Source organism: Alternaria atra, assembly GCF_907166805.1.
Source record: "Alternaria atra isolate CS162 genome assembly, contig: 28, whole genome shotgun sequence".
In the NCBI taxonomy this organism is placed as follows: Eukaryota; Fungi; Ascomycota; class Dothideomycetes; order Pleosporales; family Pleosporaceae; genus Alternaria; species Alternaria atra.
This window is the reverse complement of record NW_025091326.1, coordinates 1178796-1204328: the sequence shown is the minus strand read 5'-3', so window position 1 is coordinate 1204328 and position 25533 is coordinate 1178796. Positions and strand designations below refer to the sequence as shown.

General features: G+C 51.1%; 8 protein-coding genes across 8 annotated transcripts; 3 read left to right on the top strand and 5 right to left on the bottom strand.

The window, feature by feature from the left end:
* Positions 1–26: 26 nt before the first annotated feature.
* ALTATR162_LOCUS7447 (uncharacterized protein) lies at positions 27–1781 on the bottom strand (the record flags this gene model as incomplete). Its single annotated transcript, XM_043315075.1, has 1 exon — positions 27–1781. The coding sequence occupies one exon, from the start codon at positions 1779–1781 to the stop codon at positions 27–29; it is 1755 nt and encodes a 584-aa protein (XP_043171010.1).
* A 401-nt stretch (positions 1782–2182) lies between these two features.
* On the top strand, positions 2183–3850 carry ALTATR162_LOCUS7446 (uncharacterized protein; the record flags this gene model as incomplete). The annotated part of the gene is made up of 1 exon (XM_043315074.1): positions 2183–3850. One exon carries the CDS (start codon positions 2183–2185, stop codon positions 3848–3850), a length of 1668 nt encoding a protein of 555 aa, XP_043171009.1.
* A 4845-nt stretch (positions 3851–8695) lies between these two features.
* Positions 8696–9723, bottom strand: ALTATR162_LOCUS7445 (uncharacterized protein; the record flags this gene model as incomplete). The annotated part of the gene is made up of 2 exons (XM_043315073.1): positions 8696–9089; positions 9143–9723. 2 exons carry the CDS (start codon positions 9721–9723, stop codon positions 8696–8698), a joined length of 975 nt encoding a protein of 324 aa, XP_043171008.1.
* An 882-nt stretch (positions 9724–10605) lies between these two features.
* Positions 10606–12496, bottom strand: ALTATR162_LOCUS7444 (uncharacterized protein; the record flags this gene model as incomplete). The annotated part of the gene is made up of 3 exons (XM_043315072.1): positions 10606–11691; positions 11748–12166; positions 12337–12496. The coding sequence occupies 3 exons, from the start codon at positions 12494–12496 to the stop codon at positions 10606–10608; spliced, it is 1665 nt and encodes a 554-aa protein (XP_043171007.1).
* A 532-nt stretch (positions 12497–13028) lies between these two features.
* On the top strand, positions 13029–15649 carry ALTATR162_LOCUS7443 (uncharacterized protein; the record flags this gene model as incomplete). The annotated part of the gene is made up of 3 exons (XM_043315071.1): positions 13029–13068; positions 13124–15184; positions 15240–15649. 3 exons carry the CDS (start codon positions 13029–13031, stop codon positions 15647–15649), a joined length of 2511 nt encoding a protein of 836 aa, XP_043171006.1.
* Positions 15650–17345: 1696 nt separating this feature from the next.
* ALTATR162_LOCUS7442 (uncharacterized protein) lies at positions 17346–19434 on the bottom strand (the record flags this gene model as incomplete). Its single annotated transcript, XM_043315070.1, has 4 exons — positions 17346–18215; positions 18278–19138; positions 19199–19350; positions 19407–19434. The coding sequence occupies 4 exons, from the start codon at positions 19432–19434 to the stop codon at positions 17346–17348; spliced, it is 1911 nt and encodes a 636-aa protein (XP_043171005.1).
* A 376-nt stretch (positions 19435–19810) lies between these two features.
* ALTATR162_LOCUS7441 (uncharacterized protein) lies at positions 19811–21112 on the bottom strand (the record flags this gene model as incomplete). The annotated part of the gene is made up of 1 exon (XM_043315069.1): positions 19811–21112. The coding sequence occupies one exon, from the start codon at positions 21110–21112 to the stop codon at positions 19811–19813; it is 1302 nt and encodes a 433-aa protein (XP_043171004.1).
* Positions 21113–21754: 642 nt separating this feature from the next.
* Positions 21755–23419, top strand: ALTATR162_LOCUS7440 (uncharacterized protein; the record flags this gene model as incomplete). Its single annotated transcript, XM_043315068.1, has 2 exons — positions 21755–22662; positions 22717–23419. The coding sequence occupies 2 exons, from the start codon at positions 21755–21757 to the stop codon at positions 23417–23419; spliced, it is 1611 nt and encodes a 536-aa protein (XP_043171003.1).
* Between the last annotated feature and the right edge of the window lie 2114 nt (positions 23420–25533).

Below are 25533 nucleotides of genomic sequence, written 5' to 3'. Positions count from 1 at the left end.
ACTTTCTCAACGTCGGGACGATCCTACTACTTCGCCCTGACTGTGACCGTCGGTCCAGGCAACTCCCTCCTGCCGTCGGCTTCCTCTCCACCACGCATAAGCCTCCTGTACGTCTCTCTCTCTTCCCTCATCTGCTCTCCACGGCTGACCTGCAGTCTCTCAACACCCTTCCCAATGGTATCAATGTGGAACTCCAATGAGTAACCACTCGAGTACCCTAGAATCTCCGGCGCCGCAACGCCTTCTCGCAAATTTTCCAACTCAGCCTGGATTTCCTGCAGTTTCAGAAGTGTGTCTGTCACATGGTTGACGGCTCTCTTGCGGTACGCGCTGATATTCGAGAGTAGATTTAGAGATTTGGTGTTCGCCTTCACATCCCCACGGTTCCCGCCGAGCTTTGTCCAGAGGCTTGATAGAAGCTCTTCTTGTCGGCTCGTTATCGTCTGGTCGTCATTTGTCGCAATCTCGTAGATGGTACCTAGTCGCTCGTCGAGATTTTGTAGGACAAGAAGGAGCGCTTGAGCAGTTTGAATGAGGCCAGTGATTTCGTCCTTGTTCTTGCTGACGTGCAACACGTATTGGTCGAAGATCTGTCGTTGAAGCGTTGGCGGTGGGGCCACAAATGCGCCTGTAAGTTGGTTGAGGACTCGGCCAACAGCGCCAACGGAAGCTTCCTTCTCTGAGATTCCAGAGAGTACGTTCATGGTCCAGGTATTTGTCGCGATAACGCGGTCCATGGCTGCTCCTATACGGCTGTTGTAGCGGGAGAGATCGAGCGAAGCCTCGTTAGCTGTTTGCATAAAGTACTCAAATTCGTTCTCCAGTGCCTTGCGGCTTGGAAGACGAGAATGTTTAACCAGGATACGCAGATCGCGAATCGCCAGTTCAGAGTTCTTGATCGTGGCGGGTAACGCAGAAGTGTCCTTTGATGCATCCAAGATATCCTCAAATCTACCTTGGACGTTGATAAGCTCCTCAAAGTCGGCTTGAGGGTCTGGAGTGCCTATCGCACCGCACGCGGCGATGAGGTAAGATGAGCCGGGTATGGCGCAAACAGGACCCATTACAGCGTTTGAGACTGTGGAGCGTAACATGCCGGATGCTATCTGGATACTGAAAACTAGGATACCAACACCAAGGATGACACCTAGGACGGGTTTGATGAAGTGGCGCAAGGCGTAGGAGAAGATATCCAAGAAATGGGCGAGAAGCGGTGCGGCGACGTTGTCCCAGAAGAGACTCACATAGTGCCATGGGCTCACTTCGTCCTGCTCTTGCTGTGACGATTGCTGGTATTCGTTGGCGGAGCCTGTGTTAAAGGAACTGCCACCTGCACGGGACGAGTTTGCTGAAGGGGTTTGGGCCGTATTTCTCGCTCGATTTCGCGGCTGGGACTTTGCACCTGGTGATCCATTGTAGCCACTCGGCGAGTTAGCCATAGAAGGCATGATGAGGCTCGGTTCGAACGCGTCTTGTTTTGGCGTTCTTCGGTCGGATCTTATTTTCTGCGACTGACTGACTTTAGTCCGACTCGCTGGCTTTCGTACCGGCCGAACCTGAGTTCGAGCTGTAGGCGTTGATTGACTGAGTTGATTGCGTTTAGGTCTGGGTGTCACAGGTGCTTGTGCTTCTTGTATAGCTTCTTTGTCGGACCCTTCCAGTTCCACTTCACTGGCTTCTTCGCTAGCTGAATGAATGGAGCCTTCTTCGCCGGATGCGTAGTCGGCGTCGCCCCAGCTACTACCCAAGCTGTGTTCGAGTCGACGGGAACGTGCGCTCATGTTCTAAATGGATAGTATCTGTGACGTAGAGATGATGGCTGTGTGGGGTAAGGTAAGGATGCAGGTCAAGTGGTAGTTGTAGACCTAGGCAGTAGTGTTTCTAGCGACAGTTCAAACTGTCTCACTGACTGCCCTTTGTGTAGTTGTAGGAGGCTGGGTAGAACAGGTGCCACTTCCTACGTGTGACGTGGGGCCTACCAATCAGGCTTCGAGCGCATACTGCGTTCCAGCGCGTTCCCGAGACATTTAGTACTTTTGTCATCAGTAAAGTCTCGGGTGAATGATTCTAGCACGTTACCTCTAGTGCTTGACCACGTTCCTGATTTGGCGTTGACTTACGGACGCGTCGACGTCATGTTCGAGCTCATGGATGCCAAGACCACTAGTCCAGAAAGTGCATCATGAACACCACGCGAAGTCGTTACAGGCATCAGGACTTTCCGATGTCATTACGCCAGCTTCCCTTCGCGCTACGAACTGCAAGACGGGCGCAACTAGAAACAACAAGGTGGCTTCAAAATGGACGCCTCCTTGTGCGGAGCTGCTCTTGCTCTGCGCCTCACCAGTTACAGCACACGGTGACGGTCTCATCTGAAGCACCCACCAGTGCACAATTGAACCCTACAAGTGGCACCCCGCCTACGCCTCCTCTTGACCACAGGACTCTCGCGCAGACACACAACCTCTTCATTACATCTCCCTATAGCCCCGGCTCGCCGCTCATCCTTCCCAACGGCGCCTATGTCTTCCAGAAGTTGCAGTCGTTCCTTCGTGCGCAATATCCACAATTTGGCTTCCAGGAGGTCATCACGCCCATAATATACAAGAAGTCGCTATGGGAGAAATCAGGGCATTGGGAGAATTATGCAGAGGATATGTTTAGTGTACAGGGCCGGGGGACAACTGCGCAGATACCGGAAGCAGAAGGTGGAGAGGATGGAGAGTTTGGTCTGAAGCCAATGAACTGCCCAGGCCACTGCTTGCTGTTCAGGGACGAGATCAAGAGTTATAGGGATTTGCCAGTCAGACTTGCCGACTTCAGTGCTCTGCATCGGAACGAGATCTCAGGCGCCTTAACAGGCCTGACCAGGGTCCGACGATTCCACCAGGACGATGCGCACATCTTCTGCCGTCCAGACCAGATTTTGGCCGAGATTGAGCAGACACTCAAGTTCGTGGGCATGGTCTACGATACATTTGGGCTGGGGCCCTATAAGCTGCTTCTCTCCACTCGGCCCAAGGATAGCTTCATCGGTACCATCGAGGAATGGGACCGTGCAGAGGAGCAGCTGACTACCGCATTAAACAACATCGGAAGCGAATGGGCGATCAACGAGGGGGATGGCGCGTTCTATGGGCCGAAGATCGACATTATCTTAAAAGACTCGAATGGCAAGGAGCATCAGACGGCAACCATACAGCTCGACTTTCAGCTGCCGCAGCGCTTCGATCTACAATACCAGGCATCACCAGAAGAATTAGAGGCAGGACCACAGTCGTCTATGGATGCAGGTCTAGATCCGGCACTTCGTCGCCCAGTCATCGTACATCGCGCCATCTACGGTTCCATCGAGCGTTTCATGGCTCTACTGATTGAACACTATGCCGGCAAATATCCGTTCTGGCTTTCTCCCCGGCCAGCCATCGTCTTGTCGCTGAACTCAGACCCTAAAATTCTTGAACACGTTTCGCGCATTCAGTCTGTTCTTTCAGGTCTCAGACCATCCGGCGCACCAGAAACGTCCGCATCGTCACCTAAGCCCCTACCGTTGTCGACTATACATCTCCCTATCGATGTTGATACCAGCGACCGCTCGCTCGGCAAGAAGATCGCCGAAGCAAGAACAAAGAAGTACAATCACATCATCGTCGTTGGTGGTAGGGAGGTTGAGAGCGGGAGCATGAATCTCCAGATTGTGAACCAGCCGAATGAAGAATCAACCGTAGAGGCGTTGCAAGTCTCCCTAGGAAAGAAGCTCACTGAGAAAGAGCGATCCAAGGCCACTGTGAACGTCGATCTGGACGGCGCTAGAAGATATTTCGAGAACCTAGCCAACTCATTCTTGTAATACACAGCCAGTTCGGATTCAAAAGCTCGCCTATGATCAAACATGCGCCATTACTGTTGTCCCACGTCTCCAATTCTATCTTGCTCTCTTTTAATGTGCCAACTCCGCCATCATGTTCAGCTCGACACAGCAAGTAGCACGTGTAGCTGCTCTCATACTCACGACACTCCATGCCTAGTTGGAATTCCCAACTCCTCAACAGCGAATTCGCAGGAAGCGCGTCAAAGAGTTTTCAAGTCGTTGCTATCAAAGTGTACGTCTTTTAACCCTTCCTCTAATGAACCAATTTGGGTAGACTTGACCTCAGTGAAACGGGGGTTTTTTTGGGCAGTGGAAGATGGGGATATAGAATCACACTGTTGCCGACTACTGCATTGTACAAGCTTTCAGGAACATTATCCTCGACCAAATGTGCCATCCAAAGCATGGTGAAGTGTTGGAACCCGTCTCACATATTCTTATAATGTATGAGATGACATGGAAGACGACAAGTCTCCCACGTTTGTGTGGTGGTGTGACGAACGTGCAATTTTGCAGCGTCCATCAGGAAGGGTACCACAGCAACTATCTTTTCGACTTCGGCAATACTGCTGATGCTACGAGTACCGTCTCTTGTGTATTGAGGAGCAAATGGAGGAGCGGTTGGTGGAGCACCAGAAGCACTTTGCGATCGTTAACACAGCTGCAGGCTACCGAAGACTCATCTCTCTAAATTGATACATACTGAGGTAATTATCTGTTCCAGTCTGAATACGACGTTGACCTCGTATTTGCCTCGCCCTCACCGATCCTGACATTCTAGCAGTCGAGAAGCCGATATCATCATTGATTCCGGTTCGGTACCGCCTCCTGGACCCTGTCCGTTGCTTCTGCTTCTCCAGCTCGCTGCTAAGACTGACTGGCCGTCATATCTCTTCCTGTGTCGAAAGGCCCTACTCGCAGGCATCTGTCACTTCTACCCTCCTGACCGTCGCTTCGTTGATGCAGCTCTGCTCTTCTACTGATGGTGCCCAAAGCTTCTGAAGAAGCGCCTAAAAAGGTTTATCCTCCAATCTTCTTCTCCAAGTTCCCGCATGCCACTGAGCCGCTAGCCTTCACCAGGCAAGGCATGCTTTTGCCCCTGCATACGTCGCCCATACGTACTTCAGATGTTGCAAAATCCGCTATGGCCTGCTCCATGTGTGGCGGAGCGCACTTCCGCACAATCTGCGAGTCTGCCGTATAACGTGCTCTACATTTTGCTCCGCCTAAAGGTATTGTAAGAAAGCAACAAGCCCAATGTTTGGCGTCCAGAGTACCGTCTCCCGTTCCGCGCTTGTAACACAACTGGTACCCGTGTGCTGATTCCAGATCCTATCTCAAGTTCCGATGTTCCTGAAAGAACGGCGACTTGCAGGTCATGTGCGCCATCTCCATAACCGAAGATTGTAGGTTACAAGTTGTAGGAAATAACTTATCCGCAGGAACAGGTCTTTCAGCGGAGGTTGAAGTGTGCCTGATGCATTACACGGCTGATGGGTACAGGCTTCTCGTCCCTGAGCAACATAGAGTCGGTATGTTCGCCTGAGAATGAAACTCGAGAAGGAGGAATCACCTCCGATTCTGCCGAACGCATCGTTAACCATTGAGTAACAAGCATACCGAGACAAACTGAGTTGCGTGTTAGCGTATCTTGGTTATATTGGAGATTGCGAACTTACTGTCTGTCAAGCACATCAACAGGCAAGCATGGCTCATCTTCGCAAAAGCCCAGCTGAGGAACAGGCTGTTGTTGCATACGGTGACCATCAACATGAAGCCCGAACCAACAACGTTTCGAACCAGCATGACTCGCAAGTCGCTCCGAGAAGATGTTCGCATCGAGCGGCGCGTTTTTCTCATCCAATGCCCGAGCGCATGCCTTGGAGATTCAGTTTCCGCACAGGTAGTATTACTTGCAAGACTGCGCATTTTAGGTGCCGCTGAGCCCAACGCCGGCCGAAGCTGCCATATGAAGATACCTGTCAAAATAGTGTTGATGAGAGTGTCCAGCACAATGACTGCCATTGCAGCCTGTGGTTCGATACCGATCCTGCATATACCGGTCTGATGGTTCAATTCAGCCCACGGATTGACAAATTGCCAGACCATGATTGCGAAGAAACCGCCCGTAGTCAGGATCGCTCCAATGACGTATACTCTATCTCTTGTACGGTCGACGAATGGAGCTCGAACGATATGGACGCGCTCTAGCAAGAAGAGATATCTGGATGGGTCAGCGTGTGAGCTCAGATGGACGCCGCGCGCAGAAGAATACTGACAGAGCTATCTTGTCCGCGCCGTACATAACGATGCAGACTCTTATGGCAGCACTGCACTGACCATCCGTTTGCAAACCCATTCCTGATACCTGTATAGCCGTGGCGAACAGGAAAGCTGTACAAATGAAGCCTTGCGCAAAGACGAGCACGTCAGAAACCCGAGTCTTCGACTTCTGGCCGGCCATGCGGCCTGCTCTGTACCCTATCTGACAGTCAGTAGATGTTTAAGGAGCACCTACACATACAACATTGTAGAGTTATGAAAAGATTCACCTACCCTGGGTCAATGCAAGTATGAATGCAAACAAGATGCATATAACAACGACCAGTATCCGATGAGGCGGGCGCTCGTCTAGTCTATTGATATAGACGTCGTCCCGATTGACAAGGGTAAGTGGAGACATCGGATGCGAAGCCCCACGAGCGATGGCGATTTGCGTGAATGCAAACAGGGTCGAAAGGGTGAGAGATCGTATAGTCGCTGCCAAGCTGTCTATGGGGACATGGGGATTGTGTCAGGACATATACTGCCGGTCCATAAAGGGAGCTTAGATCAAGTGTTCATTGTCAAAACAGTCTGCTCGATCTATGCACATAGACCGGTGTATCACGGGATTGGCGCATTTCCGAGAGTGCCACCGCTAAAGCTTACTTACAACGGCGCCAGGCTTGGTGAGATGGAGATATCTCCGTAGCGTCATGCGTGGACCCCGTAGCGATCCTTCCGCCGCGCCAGGTGCGGAGACGTTGCGCTACAGCTATAGTACTCGACACCGTTGGGCTCTGAAAGCCTGGATCGACATGAGAGTTCTGACCGCTGCTTCACGTACACTGGAAGTCTCTTTAGCCATGTTTCTATCGTAAAAATACCATAGTAGAGATCCTGATTTTTAGATACTGCAGTGACCTTCACACCGAGAATTACATCTGGATGTTTACTGCGAAGGGTCCGGAGAGATAGAGATGAGTCTGGATCTAGGGTCGCCGATACATCGGATGTCCGTACGCACCGAGCCGCAGTGCTGACACTGCAGGAAACTATCGCGATGCGTTCTTCCCTTTAACCTCTACGCATCCCTACACGCCATGATGCACCGGTCTTGGTCGTCATTGATATTTATCTCTGGGCCTTTCACATGCTGTGGTTCTTGTTCCGGCTCCGCTACCGTCATGTCGCCATCACAGACGATGCGTTACACGATGCGTCATATACGTTCTTTCTGATCCCTCTTATTGCTTCGCCTCCCACTATCTTGACCAATCGCACGATATGCGGATTGCGGTATAGTCTTGGTCTCCCACCAGAGCTTGCTGAAACCTACGTTCTGCATGAAAACGAACCAGCGAAGCCATTTGCGACTTGTAGAAGGTGTCGAGGTAGAGAAACTATAATTGTGTTACTTGTAAAGAGCTTGAATTCGGATTCGGCTCCGGTATTAGCATATGCACGAGGACGAGAGTGTCGGAAGTGGCGAGACAAGAATGGAGGTTTTACTGACTGGAATATCCACCTGGGAAAACGTTAAACGTGACAAATACTGCCTGAATTCCAAAGACAGTGCCTCAAAAACTCACTCAGTCAGACTCCTCATATGACCGCTTCCCCGATATTTATCTGGTTAATCCTGTGCATCAAAACGTTGCGCTGCGCTTGTGAATAGGGAACATGTAACTTCGCCGTCGTCTCTGCAGGATTGATCAGTCTACATGCAGCAAGCCTCCGCGACTGACTTAATGCATGAATGACTTACTCGAAAATTGCAAACACCTCCATCTGCGATCAATCATCCACATGTCTCGATATACTAGCCACCGTCAATGTTAGGTGCCAACATGTCCGTACTTCAGCTGTCGCGGATGGGATTGAGGGATAAGCAGTGTTGCCTCATCTCCTCACTGTTTACTTCCTCGCTATCTCTCCGCTGGCGGTTCGTGAAATCAACGAGGCTTCACATTCTCTTCTTCACGTGTTCAGACGGCTCGAAGCTCTAATCAGCCTATAAATTCCGCTCCTTACCATTCTTTTTACTATGCACAACCTACCACAATTATAATTAGAGCATCTTCCTTACTTTGTTATTCGACTCGAGCATTTCTATACTAAAAAGACGTTACGCAACAGAAAAGCACTAACTCGACACTTTCTTCAAAGCCTCGCAAATCTAATAAGTTGAACATGCCGGCATCTCCCCATAGCACCATTTTCATTCAAATGACGGTGCGTTAGTACGGGGTGCACGAGCCTGTATGGGAGTTTGTTTTTGTTTGTCATTTCGAGAGAACCTCGTCGTACGAGTTCGAGTACCCAGTTGTACATGACCGTGCTCTGCTTCGAGTGAACTGCACACTCGTAGACTGCCTTACTCACTCCAACTCACACCAATCCGTTAACCACGAGGTCAACTGTGTCTCTAACCCTTCCCCACCGATAGCTGCTGCCTCGATCGTCGTCCAGGTCTGTCAGTTGTCGTTGAAGAAATTGCGTATGTTGGGTAATGCTAATGTATCATCGAACCAACAAGCAGTCATAAGTCCCTGGAAGAGTTTACCAGGCAGAAGTGTTGACATCGACCGCTGCATTGGTATCGTCCACCCAGTTGCCCGTCGACTCAACAGTAGCATCACCCCAACCGCCAGCCGCAGCCGTCGAACCACCAGCATCGCCCCAATCACCGCCGGCGTTCTCAGCAGGAGGCTCAGGGCAGCGCTTCTCGCCGTGACCGAAGTTGTTGCAATTGCGGCACTTGACGCGGCTCCAGTCGCGAGGCTTGGGACACTCCCGAGACGCATGACCTTCCTCATCGCAGTTGCGGCATTTCATCACGCGAGGCTTGTAACACTCGCGGGACAGGTGACCCTCATCGCCGCAGTTATGGCAAGCACGTCCGCCGCCACCAGCCATAGGCTTACGTGGTTGAGTGCAATCGGTCTTGCGATGGCTGACAAAACGTTAGCAAGGCATTCGAAGATACTTCAAGGAGATTTAACTTACCCAAACTCACCGCAGTTGAAGCAAGCTTGACCACCGGAGCCCTGGGGACAATCGCGCTTCTGGTGACCAGTCTGACCGCATCCGTAGCAGGCACGATCACCGCCGCCACCACCTGCACCAGACGGGCAGTCGCGCTTCTGATGTCCAGTCTGACCACAGCCATAGCAAGTCCGATCGCCGCCGCCATTGTTGTTGTGGCTTGAAGTGTTGGTAGTAGTGAAGTCGCCAGTAGAGCCCCAGCCATCGTTGGTTGTAGTGGTAGCATCGCCAAAGGTGTCACCACCGCCGAACTCGTTGTTGGTATTCGCGAACTCGTTGTTGCCGCTGAATCCGTTGCTATCACCGAAGCCAGTAGCATCGCCACCGAAGCTATCGCCAGGATTCTTTGACTTCTCTAGCTCTTCATGCTCCTTAACTTCGGCAGCACGGTGCTTCTTAGAGTTCTTGTGGCTGTTCCAGTCTTTGGTGAGGATCTGACGGTCGCAGAGCTCGCAGAGAGACATGCGAGCAACATGCTCCTTCGCCTTAGGATACGGGTTGGCAACAAGGTTCGACACAACGGCAGTCGGGCCACGAGCCATGATGCGGGTTATCGAAGATAGAAGAGAAGCAGTCTGACGCAGTCCTAATTAGCTGTTGCACCTGGAAAAGAGGCAGCGGGTGAGTGAAGGGCAACAGATGCCGGGCATGCCTCTGGAAGCTACAGACCTAGAACAGCTTCGAGCGCATGTTACGCTTCCCAAAGGTTCCAAGTTGACTGTACGCTCGTGCAAGATTGCGGAGCAAACTGCCTCGACTTGGAGGCTCAGACCCAGGTGTGGTGGAGGTGAGAGAGACTTACATTATACGGTGTGAGTATGCGTCACAGACAGCCGGCGATGCAGTCACTGTCTACTGATACTAGGATTGATCTCGTACGTCGTCGTTATGGTATCGTGAGGTGGGGTAGCAGAGGTGGAAGGTGAGTATGGGAAATTGTATAGTGGCAGGCGCGACGTAGCATGGACCCTGCACGACAACAAACATGCGAAGCGAGACCGGGTACAAGCCGGGAGATGCAATAGAAGACTATAGAAGAGAGAAGAGTATAGAGACGGCAATGCCAATATGCATGTCGGGTACCTGCTTAAAGATGACAGGTCGCTAAGGAAATGGTTGCGGTGAGAGATGATAACGAAAACAAAGGAACACACAAAATGAGGCAATTGGGAGACATGACAGTAAGCCTCTCAGGGCGTAAACAGAGTGCTAGGTCCATTGAACAGTAGGTGTAGGCTTACATGTCACAGTGAGAGATCGCTGTACTGAGAGATCTGTCCCTTAGAGAGACCCGGCTAGACTTCTTTAGATCGGTGGAGACAGGATACCTAGAGATCGACATAGTATAGATGCGATTTGCTATGCTAATGTCAATATCAACTCGATGTGCATACGTTCTATGGACCGCTTTACCCAAATATTACTCAAGCACCTACAGGCACCCCATCTTCACCTTCAGCCTCTTCTTCCTCCCTCTGTTCCTCACTCTTTACCGGCTCTTTCCAACCTGTTCCGGCTTGTACGAGCGCGACAATGACCGAAAGTCCTACGGCACAGAGGAACAATGCCTTCAGAGCATCTGCATATGCCCCGACGGCAATAACCCTATCTTTACCTTCCAGCTTACCCACAAGCGCTGGACTTCCCAGCAGTCTCCTAGTAAGCTCACCGCGGTTCTTCAGCCCAGCCTTCGCAAAGCCATTGTCCAGAGACTTGTGCAGCACGCGGACGAAGTAGCCACCACCAATTGCCGAGCCGAAGGAGCCTGAAAAGCCGCGGAAGGTAGCAAGGAGAGAGATGACGATTGGATGTACCTCCGGGAGTGTGAGATGGAGAAGATGGACTAGCGCGTAGTTTGTTGCAGCGCCAGTGGCAAGGCCGTTGAGGAAGACCATTACAACGTATAGACTCCACGGACTTGTGGGCGTGGAGATGAGGGCGAGCACAGCCATCGTAAATGGAAATAATGCCATAGCAACGACAGTATGGAGGTAGAAGCTGCCTGTGCGTTTGATGTGGAAGACGCCAGCAAGAAGACCGCCAGTTGCAAAGCCGGCGTTAGTAGGGATGAGAATTGATCCGGCGACAGCGGGCGCCCAACCTCGAACGGCAAGCGCGTATACGGGCGTGTAGAAGAGGATACTCCAACGAGCCATCATAAAGCCAGTTGTGGCAAGGCAGGTCAACAGTGTGCCACGGGATCGCAGCACGGAGACTGGAATGACAGGGTCGCCGGCGATGTAGGCCTCATTGAGAACGAAGACTGGTAGGGCGAGAGCCGATAGAATGATGGGTGTTGGAAGGACCTTCGGACCAGACAGGCCGAGAAGGAAGAGTACAATGGTCGTGGTCAAGAGGAGCGCTCCGGAGTAGTCGATGCGGGCGAGCTTCTCGCGGATCGACAGGCTTTCGTACTTGATGTTCTTCGAGGTATGGCTAGCTGGGATAGAGAACAGTAGGCCCAAGCCGGCCACAAAGCTTATTGGTGCTTGAATACCAAAGAGTGGTTTCTGCAAGTGTGTCAACAAATGACTGACGATAACTTGAGTTTAGAGCAGCAGCTTACCCATCCGATTCTAGGTTCAAGCGCACCTGCTATCACCGCTCCTAACGAGACACCAACCGTCATTGCGGTGTTGGCAAGGCCCATGTACAAGCCTCTCCGTTTTGGACTAGTCATCTGAATTGCCATGATGCTAGCAACGATGAAGATGCCACCGCCACCAGCTCCAGTCACAACGCGACCAAGGATAAAGTGTTCAAAAGATACGGAGGTGGACGTGATGACCGATCCAATACAGATCAACATGGTGGAGAAGAACATGCATAGACGTGGACTAAACACCTGACATAGTCGTCCCATCAAAGGAGCGAGAGAGGACATGGCGATGAGATATGAGGAAGTAAACCAACTAGCGGTCTCGAATGCATCTAAATCTGCAGCGATGGAGGATTGGGTTGTGGTAAGGATGGAGATGTTTGTAGCTATTATGGGAATTAGAAGGTCATATGAGCAAGTCCTTCGAAAATTTGATACTACATGGCTTCCCCTAGATTGTCGTGGTGCACAATCATCCTTACTGATGGATGGAACAGTACATAGTCAAAGTGACAAATACATGCTGATGAGAGTCCAAAGAGATAGGAAGACATACCTTGCAGAAAAATCAAAAGACCGACAGATCCGACTATAAGTGACCCTCTTAATGTCGAGATGACTGCTTCACCATCTTTACCCTCACTGTCCGATAAGCTTGGCGATGTCGAACGCTCAAGCAGAGGCTCGCGTTCTGCTGAGCCGTTCAGGACTGTCATGATGTAGGTTTTCCGATGCAAATTCAGGGCATAAGAGAAGTGCTATCGAAGAGTGATAGTAGAATGAGGGACATCGCGTAGAAAAACGCGTAGGAAGAAGACGGTAATCATGATGATACGTGCAGGGACGTTAGTGCTTCCATCGATGACAAATGCGGAAAGAGGTCGGTTTTCCTTGCCCGCGGGCTTTTGTCCGCGACAGTAGTAAGATACAGACGACAGCATATGTCGAGGGCGCTAAAGTCCAATGAAAGAGAGACGTCCGACAGCCTTTTATTAGTGATAGTAGGGAAAGCCAACGGCGATGTTGCGGCGCGTGAACGTGTGACATGAGTGACGTCAACGCTCATTGGCTGCTGGAGCCACGCATCGGGGCGCAACTGCCACCCCGGCCGTGATAGTGGAAAGCTGGCCTCTACAAACAACTTCACCACGACTGCGTACAAGTAGTCGCGCTTCTGCCTCCGACCCCTCGAGATGACGCCATGAGTTTCTTTCTTCGCATTACTCTGAATTTTAACATATACCCACAATGAGGCCACGGCTACAGCGGCTTGTGCCGCTTCTCTTCGGTATGTACCTGCGCATGTGACTGAAGTAGCTTCTGACTGACTGGTAGACTCGCAGTCTTTCTCTCACTATTCTTAAGCGTTTCTTCGGAGCAAAGTAGGGAGGCTTGGGGGTCAAGATGGGGGAACACGGACGGAGACGTAAACCCGCACCAGGGCGTACTGGCCTTCGACGATGCTATGGCGCTTCTACACACGATCAAACCGGCTACGGCGCCGTGGTGGAACTTTGACAAGAAGTCTGGCATACTGGGGACTAGCGCCTACTACGCAAAGGAGGTCTTCTTTCTCCTCTTCATGAATGGACCGCCACAGCAGGAGCTGTTGACAACGAACCCGCAACCCAAGAAACTTGGACAGCCGCTGTCACAAGCCGTCGACCTATTGCAAGAGGCAGCGGCCCAGAAGAACCCAGATGCAATCTTTACTCTCGCCGAGATGAACTTCTACGGCAATTACACGCACCCGCGCAATTACTCCGAAGCCTTTCGAAGATACCACGAGCTCGCGACTCTCGATGGGAATGCCTCGGCACAGCACATGGTTGGCTTCATGCACGCGACTGGCATCGGTGGAGCAGTCAAGCAAGACCAGGCCAAGGCCATGCTATACTACACATTGGGCGCTGAAGGCGGAGACGTGCGGTCGGAAATGGCTGTTGCGTATAGGCATTCGGCAGGCATATCCACCCCGCGTAATTGCGATGAGGCTGTCTATTTCTATAAAGCGGCAGCTCAGAAGGCTATCGCATATATGCGATCTGGACCACCAGGCGGACACTCTATGCCGCGGGAGTCATACAACATCGCCGATGATCAAGGTGGTGTGTATGGTGAGGGGGCAAGTACGAGCAGTTCTGGGCCCAACGCCAAAGTCGCAAGCGCTCAATCCGATGCCTTCTCCTCCCTCGACGACGTTTTTGAGTACATGGATCTCCAGGCCCGAAAGGGCGATGCTAGGGCCACATTCAACCTTGCTAAACTTAACTACGACGGCGCACGAACCTTGAAGCGCGACCTTCCAGCAGCCAAGAAACGATTCTTGGAGCTTGCTCGTATGTACTGGACTAAGGACGGAAAGATCAACGCGAATGTGTCGCCGACCACCGAGAAGCTGGCTGCGAAGGCCGCTGGCTACCTCGGCCGCATGTTCCTGCGTGGTGAAGGCATGCCGCAGAGTTTCGAGATTGCGAGAACCTGGTTTCGACGTGGCATGGAACTAGGCGATGCGCTGTCCCAGTACTCCATGGGTATCATGTACCTGAAAGGTCTCGGTGTACCTCAGGATGCCGTAAAGGCTGCGGAACTGTTCGGCGCAGCCGCAGACCAGGATCTGGCAGTTGCACAAGTTCGACTTGGTGCGCTCTTTCTGGATCAAGGAGACATCGCCATTGCCGCCAAATACTTTGAGCTTGCAGCTAGGCACGGACATCTCGAGGCCTTCTACTACTTGGCTGAAATGACGCATAACGGGATCGCCCGCACCAAGTCTTGTCCTTTGGCGGCCACATACTACAAGATTGTCGCAGAGAAGGCCGAGCTTGTCTCTACGTCTTTCCCAGAAGCTAATGAGGCTTATGCGAATGGCGACCTAGAGACCGCACTCGTTGGCTACATGATGGCAGCCGAACAGGGCTTCGAAGTTGCACAGGCCAACGTGGCCTACCTCCTCGACCAAGTCAAGCCTCGCTTCACGTTTGACTCCCTGGTTCCCTTCATGAAGCAGAAGACTTCGCTAGCTAGCGATGCATTCCTGGCGCTGGTATACTGGACGCGCTCTGCGGAACAGAAGAACGTCGACGCAATGGTCAAGATGGGAGATTACTACCTGATGGGCCTCGGAACACAACCTGATTCTGAGAAGGCTGTGGCTTGTTATACAGCAGCAGCAGAGACCATGCGGAGCGCACAAGCCATGTGGAATCTGGGCTGGATGCATGAGAATGGCATCGGTATTGATCAAGACTTCCATCTTGCCAAAAGACACTATGATCTGGCCTTGGAGACAAATCCACGAGAGGCGTACCTGCCAGTCATCTTGGCATTGTACAAGCTCAGGATTCGGAGCTGGTGGAACACCTTCACAAATGGCAATATCAAGTCTATCCAAGAGGAGCCTGGTAAGGGCATCACCCCTGAAAACTTTCGACCGTCTCGATACTAACATGGCCGCAGTCGTCAAGAAACAGTGGACGCTTTCGGAGTGGCTCAACGCATTCCTCGAAGCCGAACTTGCTGGCTGGGATGAATACGAGCCTGACGACTACGACGACACGCATACCGCCGGCGACGACTATTACGGTGACGGCTACCACGGCGACGATATCGATTCGGACATCCTCGAGTCTCTCATTATCCTGGCTCTGAGCGGCGCTTTGGCCTTCTTACTGTACTACAGGACACAGAGGCAGAGAAGACAAGAAGAAGAGAGAAGACGGCAACAAGAACAGCAGCAACAGCTGAATCAGGGTTTACCGGTACAGCAGCAGCAAGCCCAGGGACAACCGCCGCAGGATAGGGGACTGTTCCCAAATCCAAACGATCCTGAATTCATGGATTGGGTAGCAGGTGGCGTCGGGCATTGAAGTTTTGTTATGAGATGGCGTTAGGAAGCCGATGAGCAATGATAGAGCCAGAACAAAGAAAGCAATGCCAGTTCGTCAATGTACGTAGCCCTTCACTGTACAAATATTTACTTGACCTGCAAGTAAGAACCCTTCAATGTGTTTGAGTGAATGAAAATCTCTATGCCGACTCGCGCGTACAAGTAGAATGGGCTGTGGGAGTTATCAGTCTGCCTGGACTCAGTATGCCAACTCCCACTGCGGATTCTACTCCTACATCATGGAGATGCCCCAAGATTACATCACATCACAGATCAATTCTATTAAAGACGCGCTTCGGCGTAAGAGCAAGAATAAATTTCCGTGCCCAGATACCCTCGACGATCTTCGCGCACTCATCGAGGCCCAAGATCCCCAACCGGCATGCAACTGTGATCAGTGCGATTCGCATTCCTACAAGTCCCACTGGAACTGCAAGATACACCCACACGACCACCCCAAACTCAAACTAGATAGCTCCAAGAATGAGTTCGGAAATCAGTGCTACAAACCATTGAGAATGAACGTAGCGCTCCGGAGTGAAGCAATGGAACTGACTAGAACAGCGGTAAAATACTTTGACCGCGCACTGGAATCTCTTAACAATACACAGCTCGCCGCCTTAACAAATCTCCGAACATGGATCCGAGAGCACATGTCACTATTCTTCCCCAGCATACCCTCTACATCACCTCCCAGCCTCGGAGCACTTTTCCCCGAATCTTCAGTGCGCGAGCTGTGGACACAAATCAACGTTCTGTTCTTTGGTTCTGATATTTCACATCGCTTCTCCCGCTTTCGCTGGGCTGCTGCCCCCCTTCACCCCAAATATGAAGGTGCAATAGGCCTAGCATATTGGCGCTGTTATCGCTACAATATCGCTATGGTACCGTCTCTAGACTGCCTCTTCATGCCCAGTGTGTTCATGCACGAAATTTGTCACGTGTTCTTCGAACACCATGCTTGCTGGATGTGTGCAATTGCAGCATTGAATCTCAACGCAGTGGCCCACGGGCGTGCGTGGCAAGTCCTCGCATCGGCTGTAGAACGAAAGTTCACAAAATTCACAGGGCTGCCGATGAAGATTGTTCGTTTCAACTCTCTACGGGTGCACTGGGACAAGTGCTGGCCGTTGCCTAGTATGCATGATTTGGTAGATTGGCAACTGGACAGGGAAATATTGATGCGGGCTTTTGAGAGGGATCTAAACGTGGCAATTTGGTCGTATGTGGAACAAGGCGGAAAGGTTGGAGAGTTTCCGCTAAGAGGGTTTAGCGAATATTGGTGGGTGGACACGCAGCAGGCGGAACAGATCGCGAAGGAAGGGAAGTTGGGAGGTGGCATATATTTGTATGGAAGGAACATGTTGGTGTGTTATGGCAACGTGAATAGTCGGGGTATGGAGGTCGAGCAAGAGGGGGTCTGGCGAAGGTGGGAAAGACAAAGAGGATGTGAGAGAATTGTAAATTTGAGGCTATTTTTATTTTCATGAAATGAACAACGTTGGATCGTTCAGTTAGAACGCTCAACGCTAATGCGAAGGAGCACTGAAATTCCTGTCATGTCATCCCAGAGGCATTCCCGCACTATTCCTTCTTCCACCGCATTACAATAAACCATCATATACGCAGCTCATACATAACGACAACGACAACGGGCTACGAGACGAGAATCTCTCTTAGAGCTCTTGCTCGTCTTGGATGGCCTTGCTTCTAGTTGATACTAAGCCGCCATAATCGCTCCAAGAAAGACCGTTGTCTCCAATCGCTGCGTCATAGGCAAGTTGTCGATTTGTCCTCCGTTGCCTTTTGTGGAAGGCATATGCCGGTGCATCTATCCTGGAGGGAGGGTTGGAAGCCGCGGTCTTTTGTTCGGTTGCCGAAGGGAAATAGATAGTCTGATCTTCTGGACCTTGAGCAGCCACTTGACGACGAAGACTGCGCTCCAAAGGTGTTTCTGGTGTATGTATAATCTTCGAGACCTGGACGCTTGCTACGTTAGTTGGCGGACCTGAAGCGGAATCATTCGAGGCATGGGGTGTAATAGGCCCCTCATCATCCCACTGGGTTATGATGGGGCCTACCGTTTTGTCTTCAGTCATCTGAGTATCGGTTGGGCTCTCTTCTCTGCTTCGCTTTTGTCGGCCTTCGAAAGCCACTCTGGTTTCAAACATCTCCGTCATTACGGCGTCATGGCGGAAGATATTACCCGAGCACAGATCACCGAATAGGTTTCGCATGCTGAGGTCGGGTGTCCAGTGGATATCGTCGACGGTGCATGGAAAGACATCCCTGGGACCGAGAGCCCTGACAAAACTGCGAAGCTCAGAGTATGAAGAATGGCGACTGTACGGAAATCGAATTGTCCTGTTAGATGGTAATTCGATTTCAGAGCCTTTCGAAGCATTGGACGACAGTACAGAGACGAGAGTCGTCAGAGACACGTTGTCTTGCGTGTCTTGAACTTTCTTTTGCAGCTGCATACCAAGGTCGAGCTTGCCATTTGTGAGAAGAGTCTGGTGGAGTAGTGCGAGTGCCTTTGAAAGCAACTGTTCGTCGGTTATAGACGCAGCACAGAGCTCCATCAATTTCCGGACGTCGCCCTTGCCACTCCCGCGCCTAGTTCAGCGATTTCTACCCCATTGGCGCGCGTGACTATCGGAATAATGTGTACAATCTTCGCGTTCCTGTCTCGGTCCAAAACTGAACAGCCTATACCACGCTCGCAGCTGTGGATGCGAACATCTTCCTGGGATGTCAGACAACCCGGCTGAATGTGATTGCCATTTTTGAAGCCGCATAAAGCAGGTGCCTCGCGGATCTCCAGTCCAGATTCTTGGAGCAACTTGTTACTTGCTGGGACGTCGAGCCCCGCTTCTCGCAGTTGTCGCTTATCCAACGTGGACAAAGAACCGTATATGCGCGCTCGATATTCGTCAAGATGGATGCGAGAGTGCAGAAATGCGGAAAGCGCTATCCAGACGTTCTCGTAGCCAAAAGTCCAAGAATGGAAGTGGAAGATCGTATCATCTGGATACTCAGTCACTTTGCCGAGCAGCTCTTGTAGGCCTTGTGCTTTACTCGGGAATTGACGATAAGGCTCCTTCTTCGTAGCGAAAGTTGTGTCCAGATACATGCAATCTAAATTTCGATTTCCGAGTGAATATGGTAAAAGTACTGGGTTCTGGACTATTGAGTTAACCCACCATTCCTCCGCACGGAAGTCACCGGTATAGAGTATTGCTTTGCCATTGCCCTCGATCAGGAACATGACCGCGCCAACGCAGTGGTTCGCGTCAACCAGAGTGACCCTGATGCTGTTTCCCGGTGCTAATTCAATCACGGTTGGTGTGTCAAGAGGAATCGCTTTAGCCAACCTGCGCATGCTTCTGTCGTAAGTGACATTGCGACTCTCAAGGATGCCTTTAGAGAAGTTGACGCGATAATGGTACTTTTCTAGTCGCAAAAGTATCTACAAAGCATGTCAGTTTCATAGTGAAGTCAATTAGAGCGTAATGAGTTTAGTAGTCACCTCCTTAGTCGCAGCTGAACAGTACACGAACGGAGCGCGTAACGACTCGAGGCCGGCCAAATGATCAGAGTGTACATGACTCAAGAAGCACGCCAGAGGCGCCTTGTGCTCGGGTTGTTGACGGAAATAATCTATTCGGATCTGGTGAAATTCTGCACGAGCCGTTAGTCAAGGTGTCGACTGCGAGGGGTGGCGGCATGGTGCTTACCTGCTACAATGCCTTTGAAAGTAGACATGGACGCAGATTGTAGTGGCTTAAGTGATACATTTCTAAAGCTGCAGTCAAGTCAAATCTCCAGATGATCACATAGGCAATAATATGTTGGGATGAGGGGCTACTCGCGAACACTAAAGTGAAGGAGAAACGCGTCGAACTTAGCGCGATTTGGACTCAGGCAACCGCGGTTCGCCCCCCACGATGACGGTTACTTCTGCAAAGTCCCTCATCGCTGCCAGCTACCTCGATCTTTGGTTAAAGGGCAGAAATGATGGATACCGGTTGTGCATAATAGCGGGCTATTTGGACAGAATTCAAGGGTTTATTGCTCTACTACAACTAGTATTCCATACCTAGATGCCTCTGTATGGTATGTAGCTTCAGTACACACCCGTCTACACCACGAAGACGTCGCTAACTTTCACAACTTGCCCCGTAGCCATCGACTTGTTTCCACAGATACCTGTGAGAATCGAAAGCGCACCATCGATGTGGCTCGCAGCTCTCATATCCTGATCGATCTCTGCACCTTGCTCACCAAACAAGTCTGCTAGCAGGACTTCATCACCACCGCCATGCGCACCGACAGAATCGGGGATTTCTATGTCCTCGGGCTTCTCAAATAGCTTTCTGAGTGTGATCGATCGCTTTTCGAGCGATCCCTCAAGCGATTGGTCTCCCCCACTATTCACATAGCTGTTCTCGACGACCTCCATTTCCACACGGCCGCCGGTACCGTTGAACGATACACGGAAACCTTCCCAGGGTGCGTAGGCGGTCAAAGAATAGGTGAGTACCGCGCCATTCTCATACTTTACTAGGAGGTTCATTGTATCTTCTATACTTATGCCGTCGCCGAAGACGCTTTGGTCGCGATAGTATGCGTCTTCATGCTCCGCATCGAGGTACATCTTCTTCAACTTCTCATTTTGGTCCATGTGCAGGGCGAATGGATCTTTCTTTGCTACCTCACTACCATGGGCTCGTGTATAGAATTCCTGTACACCTCTCTTCTCAGCGTTCTCTCGTCCGTAGAAGTTCAGGTTTCCCTGTGCGTAAACGGTTTCCGGACGCGATGATAACCAGAAGTTGACGAGGTCGAAATGATGTGTTGATTTGTGGACAAGCAGACCTCCGCTGTTACGCTTATCACGGTGCCAGCGACGGAAATAGTCTGCACCGTGTGACGTGTTGAGCATCCATTCGAAATGTATGCTAGTCACTCTTCCGATCGCTCCAGACCGAAGGAGTTCCCAGACCTTGGTGTTGTGCGGTGCGTAACGGTAGTTGAACGTAACGCGCACTTTCTTGCCCGTTCGCTCGACAGCGTCGAATATCTCGCGGCATCGCGGTGCGTCAATAGTCATGGGTTTCTCTGTTACAACATTGCAACCTAGTTCCAGTGCGCGGACGATGTAGATGTTGTGTGTACGATCGATTGTTGTTACGATGACCTCATCTGGTTTCGTTTCCCGGATCATTCGCTCGAAATCCGACGCTTTGAAAGTGGGAACCTTGGCATGGCCAAGAGACTCCAACTGCGAGTTCGCAAAGTCCAGTCGTGTTTGATTGGTATCGCATAGCGCTACGACAACGGATGTCTCTTTGTAGGTCGTCGCTATTGCGGTGTAGAAAAAAGACGAACGACCGCCTGTACCAATCAGAGCATATTTCTTTTGCTTGTTCTCCCCCGCCATATTTTGCTAACGAGAAATACGAGAATAAACGTTCAACCAAGCGTGCGGCAGCCCAAGACTTTATTCTGCAGCCAGTTCTTAACTCCTTAGGAAACATCCCACGATGATGCATCGGTATATCACTACCCCGGCTAGGCCCTCGATGTTCGGCACAGTCCACCCCGAATGCTGCACCACGCCATGTTAAAATGTCGATCCTGCCTTCTACCGCCATTATAGCCGGTCAGCGAACCAATGTTTCGAGGAGAGGCCCCACAGGCTCCACCCCCATGGGGAAAGTGAAGTAGGGACGACCATGGCGAGGAATGGAGTTTACCGCGTGAGCTCTGCGGGGAAGCTCACTCCTTGCCTAAAAGCTTATGTCGATATGCTACTCGTGCGGATCGAGAGCGGATGAGAGGGTTTGATACGTTGGACAACGTAGCTATGCGGGGCTTTCAACGCAAGCAACAAGCAGCAAGTACGCATGGCCACGAAGGTGTTCCATACCCGACACCAAGATGCGATCAAGATTCGTCGACCCGACCAGTCGGTCTTTTTTATCCGAGCCAGAGCTTTCGATTGATAAATAGATGAGTCGATCACTTAGTAGGTCATTGCGAAAAACACTTACCCGTCTTATAGTCATCGCTCAGTGGCATCATGGCGACAACCCATACTGAAGCCCCGAAAGAGGACACCATCACTCATGTCGAGCACTCTGCGCCTCCGCATACACGTCATGTCGAGAAAGCCGATGCTGCGGCCAAGTTTCTAGCCAACGTCCATGTCAACGATGCATCGTTCTCTTACGAAGAAGAGCGCGCACTCCTCAAGCGCGTGGACTATCGAGTTCTCCCCCTTCTGCTAGGAGCCTACTTCTTCCAGCAACTCGACAAGTCCTCCTTATCCTACGTCTCCATCTTCGGTCTGCAGAAAGACGCAGGCCTAGTAGGACGTCAATACTCATGGCTTGGTTCTATCCTTTATCTCGCCCAGTTAGTCATGCAACCGCTCGCCGCATTTATTCTCGTCAAACTACCCACTGGAAAGGTCATTGGAACAGCTATCTTCCTCTGGGGTAGCAGCCTGGCTATCATGTCCGCTTGTACTGATTTCAAAAGCCTCCTCGGTATGCGATTCGTATTGGGTTCCTTCGAAGCTATGATAGCTCCTGCGTGTGTCGCGACTACGACGATGTGGTGGCGCCGTTCTGAACAAACTCTTCGAACGGGTTATTGGAATGCTATGAACGGCGTTACATTCGTCGTTGGGTCGCTTTTCACCTACGGACTTGGACACATTGACAGCGACTCGCTGTACAAGTACCAGGTCATCTTCATGTTCTGCGGTCTCTTGACTGTAGCGTATGCTTTTGTCGTCCTCGTCTTGATGCCGGATAGCCCGATGAAAGCGAAGTACTTGACCGAGCGAGAACGGTTCATTGCGGTCGAGCGGTTACGGGCTAACCAAATGGGTATCCAGTCTGGAGAATGGAAGTGGGATCAGGTCTGGGAGACGTTGATTGACTTTAAAACTTGGTGTTGGTTCATTGCCATTATCGCTATCTCGTGAGTATACAATCACCATATCTCTGGAGCCTGTTGCTAATGTTGTTCTTACAGCATAGCGAGCGGCGGCATATCCACCTTTGGCAACCTCATCATCCGCGACTTTGGTTATACCAACTTCCAATCCATTCTTTTTAACATCCCTTTCGGTGTGATCCAGATCGTCTGCATCCTGGGCTCCTCTTGGGGAGCAACACGCTGGAGTCGCAAAGGTCTCGTCATTGCTCTTGTCGCTATCCTTCCCATTGTCGGCACGATCATGATGTTGACTGTGCCTCGTCAGCATAAAGGCGTCTTGCTCTTCGGATACTACCTCGTATCATGTCTCGCCGCCATCACACCTTTAATATACACTTGGCATGTGCAGAACACTGCTGGCGACACGAAGAAGAAGTGTACCTCGGCTATGGTGTTCATCGGCATGTGTACAGGTAACGTCATCGGTCCGCTCTTGTACTCTGTTGACGACGCACCTCTATATCGGCCCGGTCTTATCTCCAACCTGGTAATGTTTGCGCTGGTCGCTATTGTCGCACTTCTCATTCCCATGTACTTGGCACTGTTGAACAAGAGGCACGCGAAGCGGAGGGAGGAATTAGGCAAGAGCGCAGTCAGGATTGACGAAAGTATGTTAAAGAAGAAGGAGATGACACAAAAGGGGGTAGAGATGGAGGCACAAGATCAGAGACAGGAGCAGGACAACGGTTTCTCTGATTTGACAGATATGAAGAATGAAGACTTCATCTACGTATACTAGAGACTGGGAATCGGAGGGAGATACAAGTTGCATTGTCGCCATTTGACAGCAGATGCTAGTTAGAAGCATGAATTCTTCTTAACAATACACCTGTGGCTGCCGGAGTGAGAATAGTTGCAGAGATCAAGCGCAGGAACGCGCGACGAGACGATACGCACCTGGATCAATCACGTGGTATGTCACGGCAATTCACGGCATTGGGCGTACCTAAGTAAGAAAGATTGGAATCTGCCCTGCCCCGTGCGCAACGCCGAGAAACTGGCCGACGTTGCACCTACTCCTGTCTGATCTGTCGTCTAATACCCCAGCTGAACCATCTAACATACACGAACAGACCTCGATATGGCAAGTAAAAGCGCACCTTGAGGGCTAGGGCTGTGCAACAACATCTTCGCTGTATGGCTTGGCGAGAACCAACCATCTTGTAATGTGGAACCCCTGAATTGTACAATGAGCTGGCATCAGCTGGTTATTGCTGCTTCACGCATGAGAGAAATCTAGTTTACATTACTAACAATGGGTCCTACCGCCCTTCGAAGTCCCCACGAATGTGCTCATCTGGCGAATACGGAGGCCGCGTCAGAACTCGCCGGCCAACCAACCCGCTTTGAACACGGCTTCACGCGTCGCGCGTCGACTGCGGATAATGCCATTTTCGCAGAGCGTAGAAAGCAGAGTATATCGAACTATTGGAGGCAAGCTACCTGTGGTAGATAGCCGCTTAAGCTGAGCGATGTTGGTTATACCTAGAATAAACGCTGATGCTCCAGCTTCGATCAGGAACGAACAGAGACACCGGCAACTCCGCTCGCGGATCCACAACACGCACGCGAGGCTGGCACACGCGAGACCTATGTAGCAATGGTTCCCTTTTGACTCCTAGATCTTCAGGTTCTGAAACAACTGTGGCGCAGTAAAACATATCCTTTGCCCTAAGCCGTTCCTCGTACAGCATCCTCCTGGAAATGTTGTCAAGAAGATTTCCGATCCATCAAGCCGACGTTCATACTATACCGAACTGCCGCCATTACTATTGCAAGCCACCCCATGGTTCGAAACAAGCTTTCGCCAAATCAGATGAAGCCGCGTCAAGGAACAAGACAAGCGCTTCTTTATTAATAGTTGCGAGACCCCGGATTGGACCCAGTATCGTATAGTTTCTATATCCAGAAGTCTTATCTCGCTTCGCTACTAGCTGCAGCAAAGCCGCTGGCAGAATCTAAGGTGAACCCGCAGGCTTGTGTACACTGTCGGCTGTTACCGATCGGTCGCAGATGCCGCGATGAGATTAGAAACAAAGAGCGTTTCTGGAGTATACGCGTTATTTGTACCTAACAGTAGACCATGCTGCCTAGAGAGAAGGAAACGCGAGATACACTTAGAAAATCACTGAATACGGGCCAAACCCTAGTTGACGGCACCTCGGCACAAAAGCTCTATCCGTGCCGTTACTACAGTAGCAACCTTTCCGCTCAGAAGACGCTAGCTCAGTACCTGCAGTCGTAGGCGGGTTAGGCGACCATACGGATCTAAGTAGCATAGCCACAGTGTTCGAGCTTCGCGCTGCGTTTCACAACATCACTCTCCATATCCCAAATGCTTGAAGTCATGTATGGAACCATACTCGGGGTTTGATAAGCTTGACCATGTTTGTCTTTCGGTCCGAGCTGGCAGGTACCGTCAAGCTGCTCATACCTTGTTCTTCTAGCAAGTGTTGAAGCAACCCAATCCCTCATGGTCTCGCGATGCGTGGAGAAGAGATGATGGATGTCGGCATTTTCATGAAATTTAAACTGGAACCTGATTCGAGGAGTTTGCATTCGACGCAAAGTCATGGCAGTATGTCGCTTCTCTTGCTGTTGAAGCACGGCAGCAATTTTTGCACTAGTCTTAACCACCTGTGACCGTCGGATGATCACTACACCGCACTACGGGTCGACTCCCGGTCGAGGATGTGCACCGTTGGACATGCTACCCACGGTTCTTCTCCTGAAACTCGTATCCCAGCATCACCACAACAGCTTACGAAGGCCTTGTCATTCGTAGGGTGGAAATGTCAAGGTGTGTCAATGTTATAGTAGCATATACGAAGCTAGCGTTAGGGGCGGTGTACC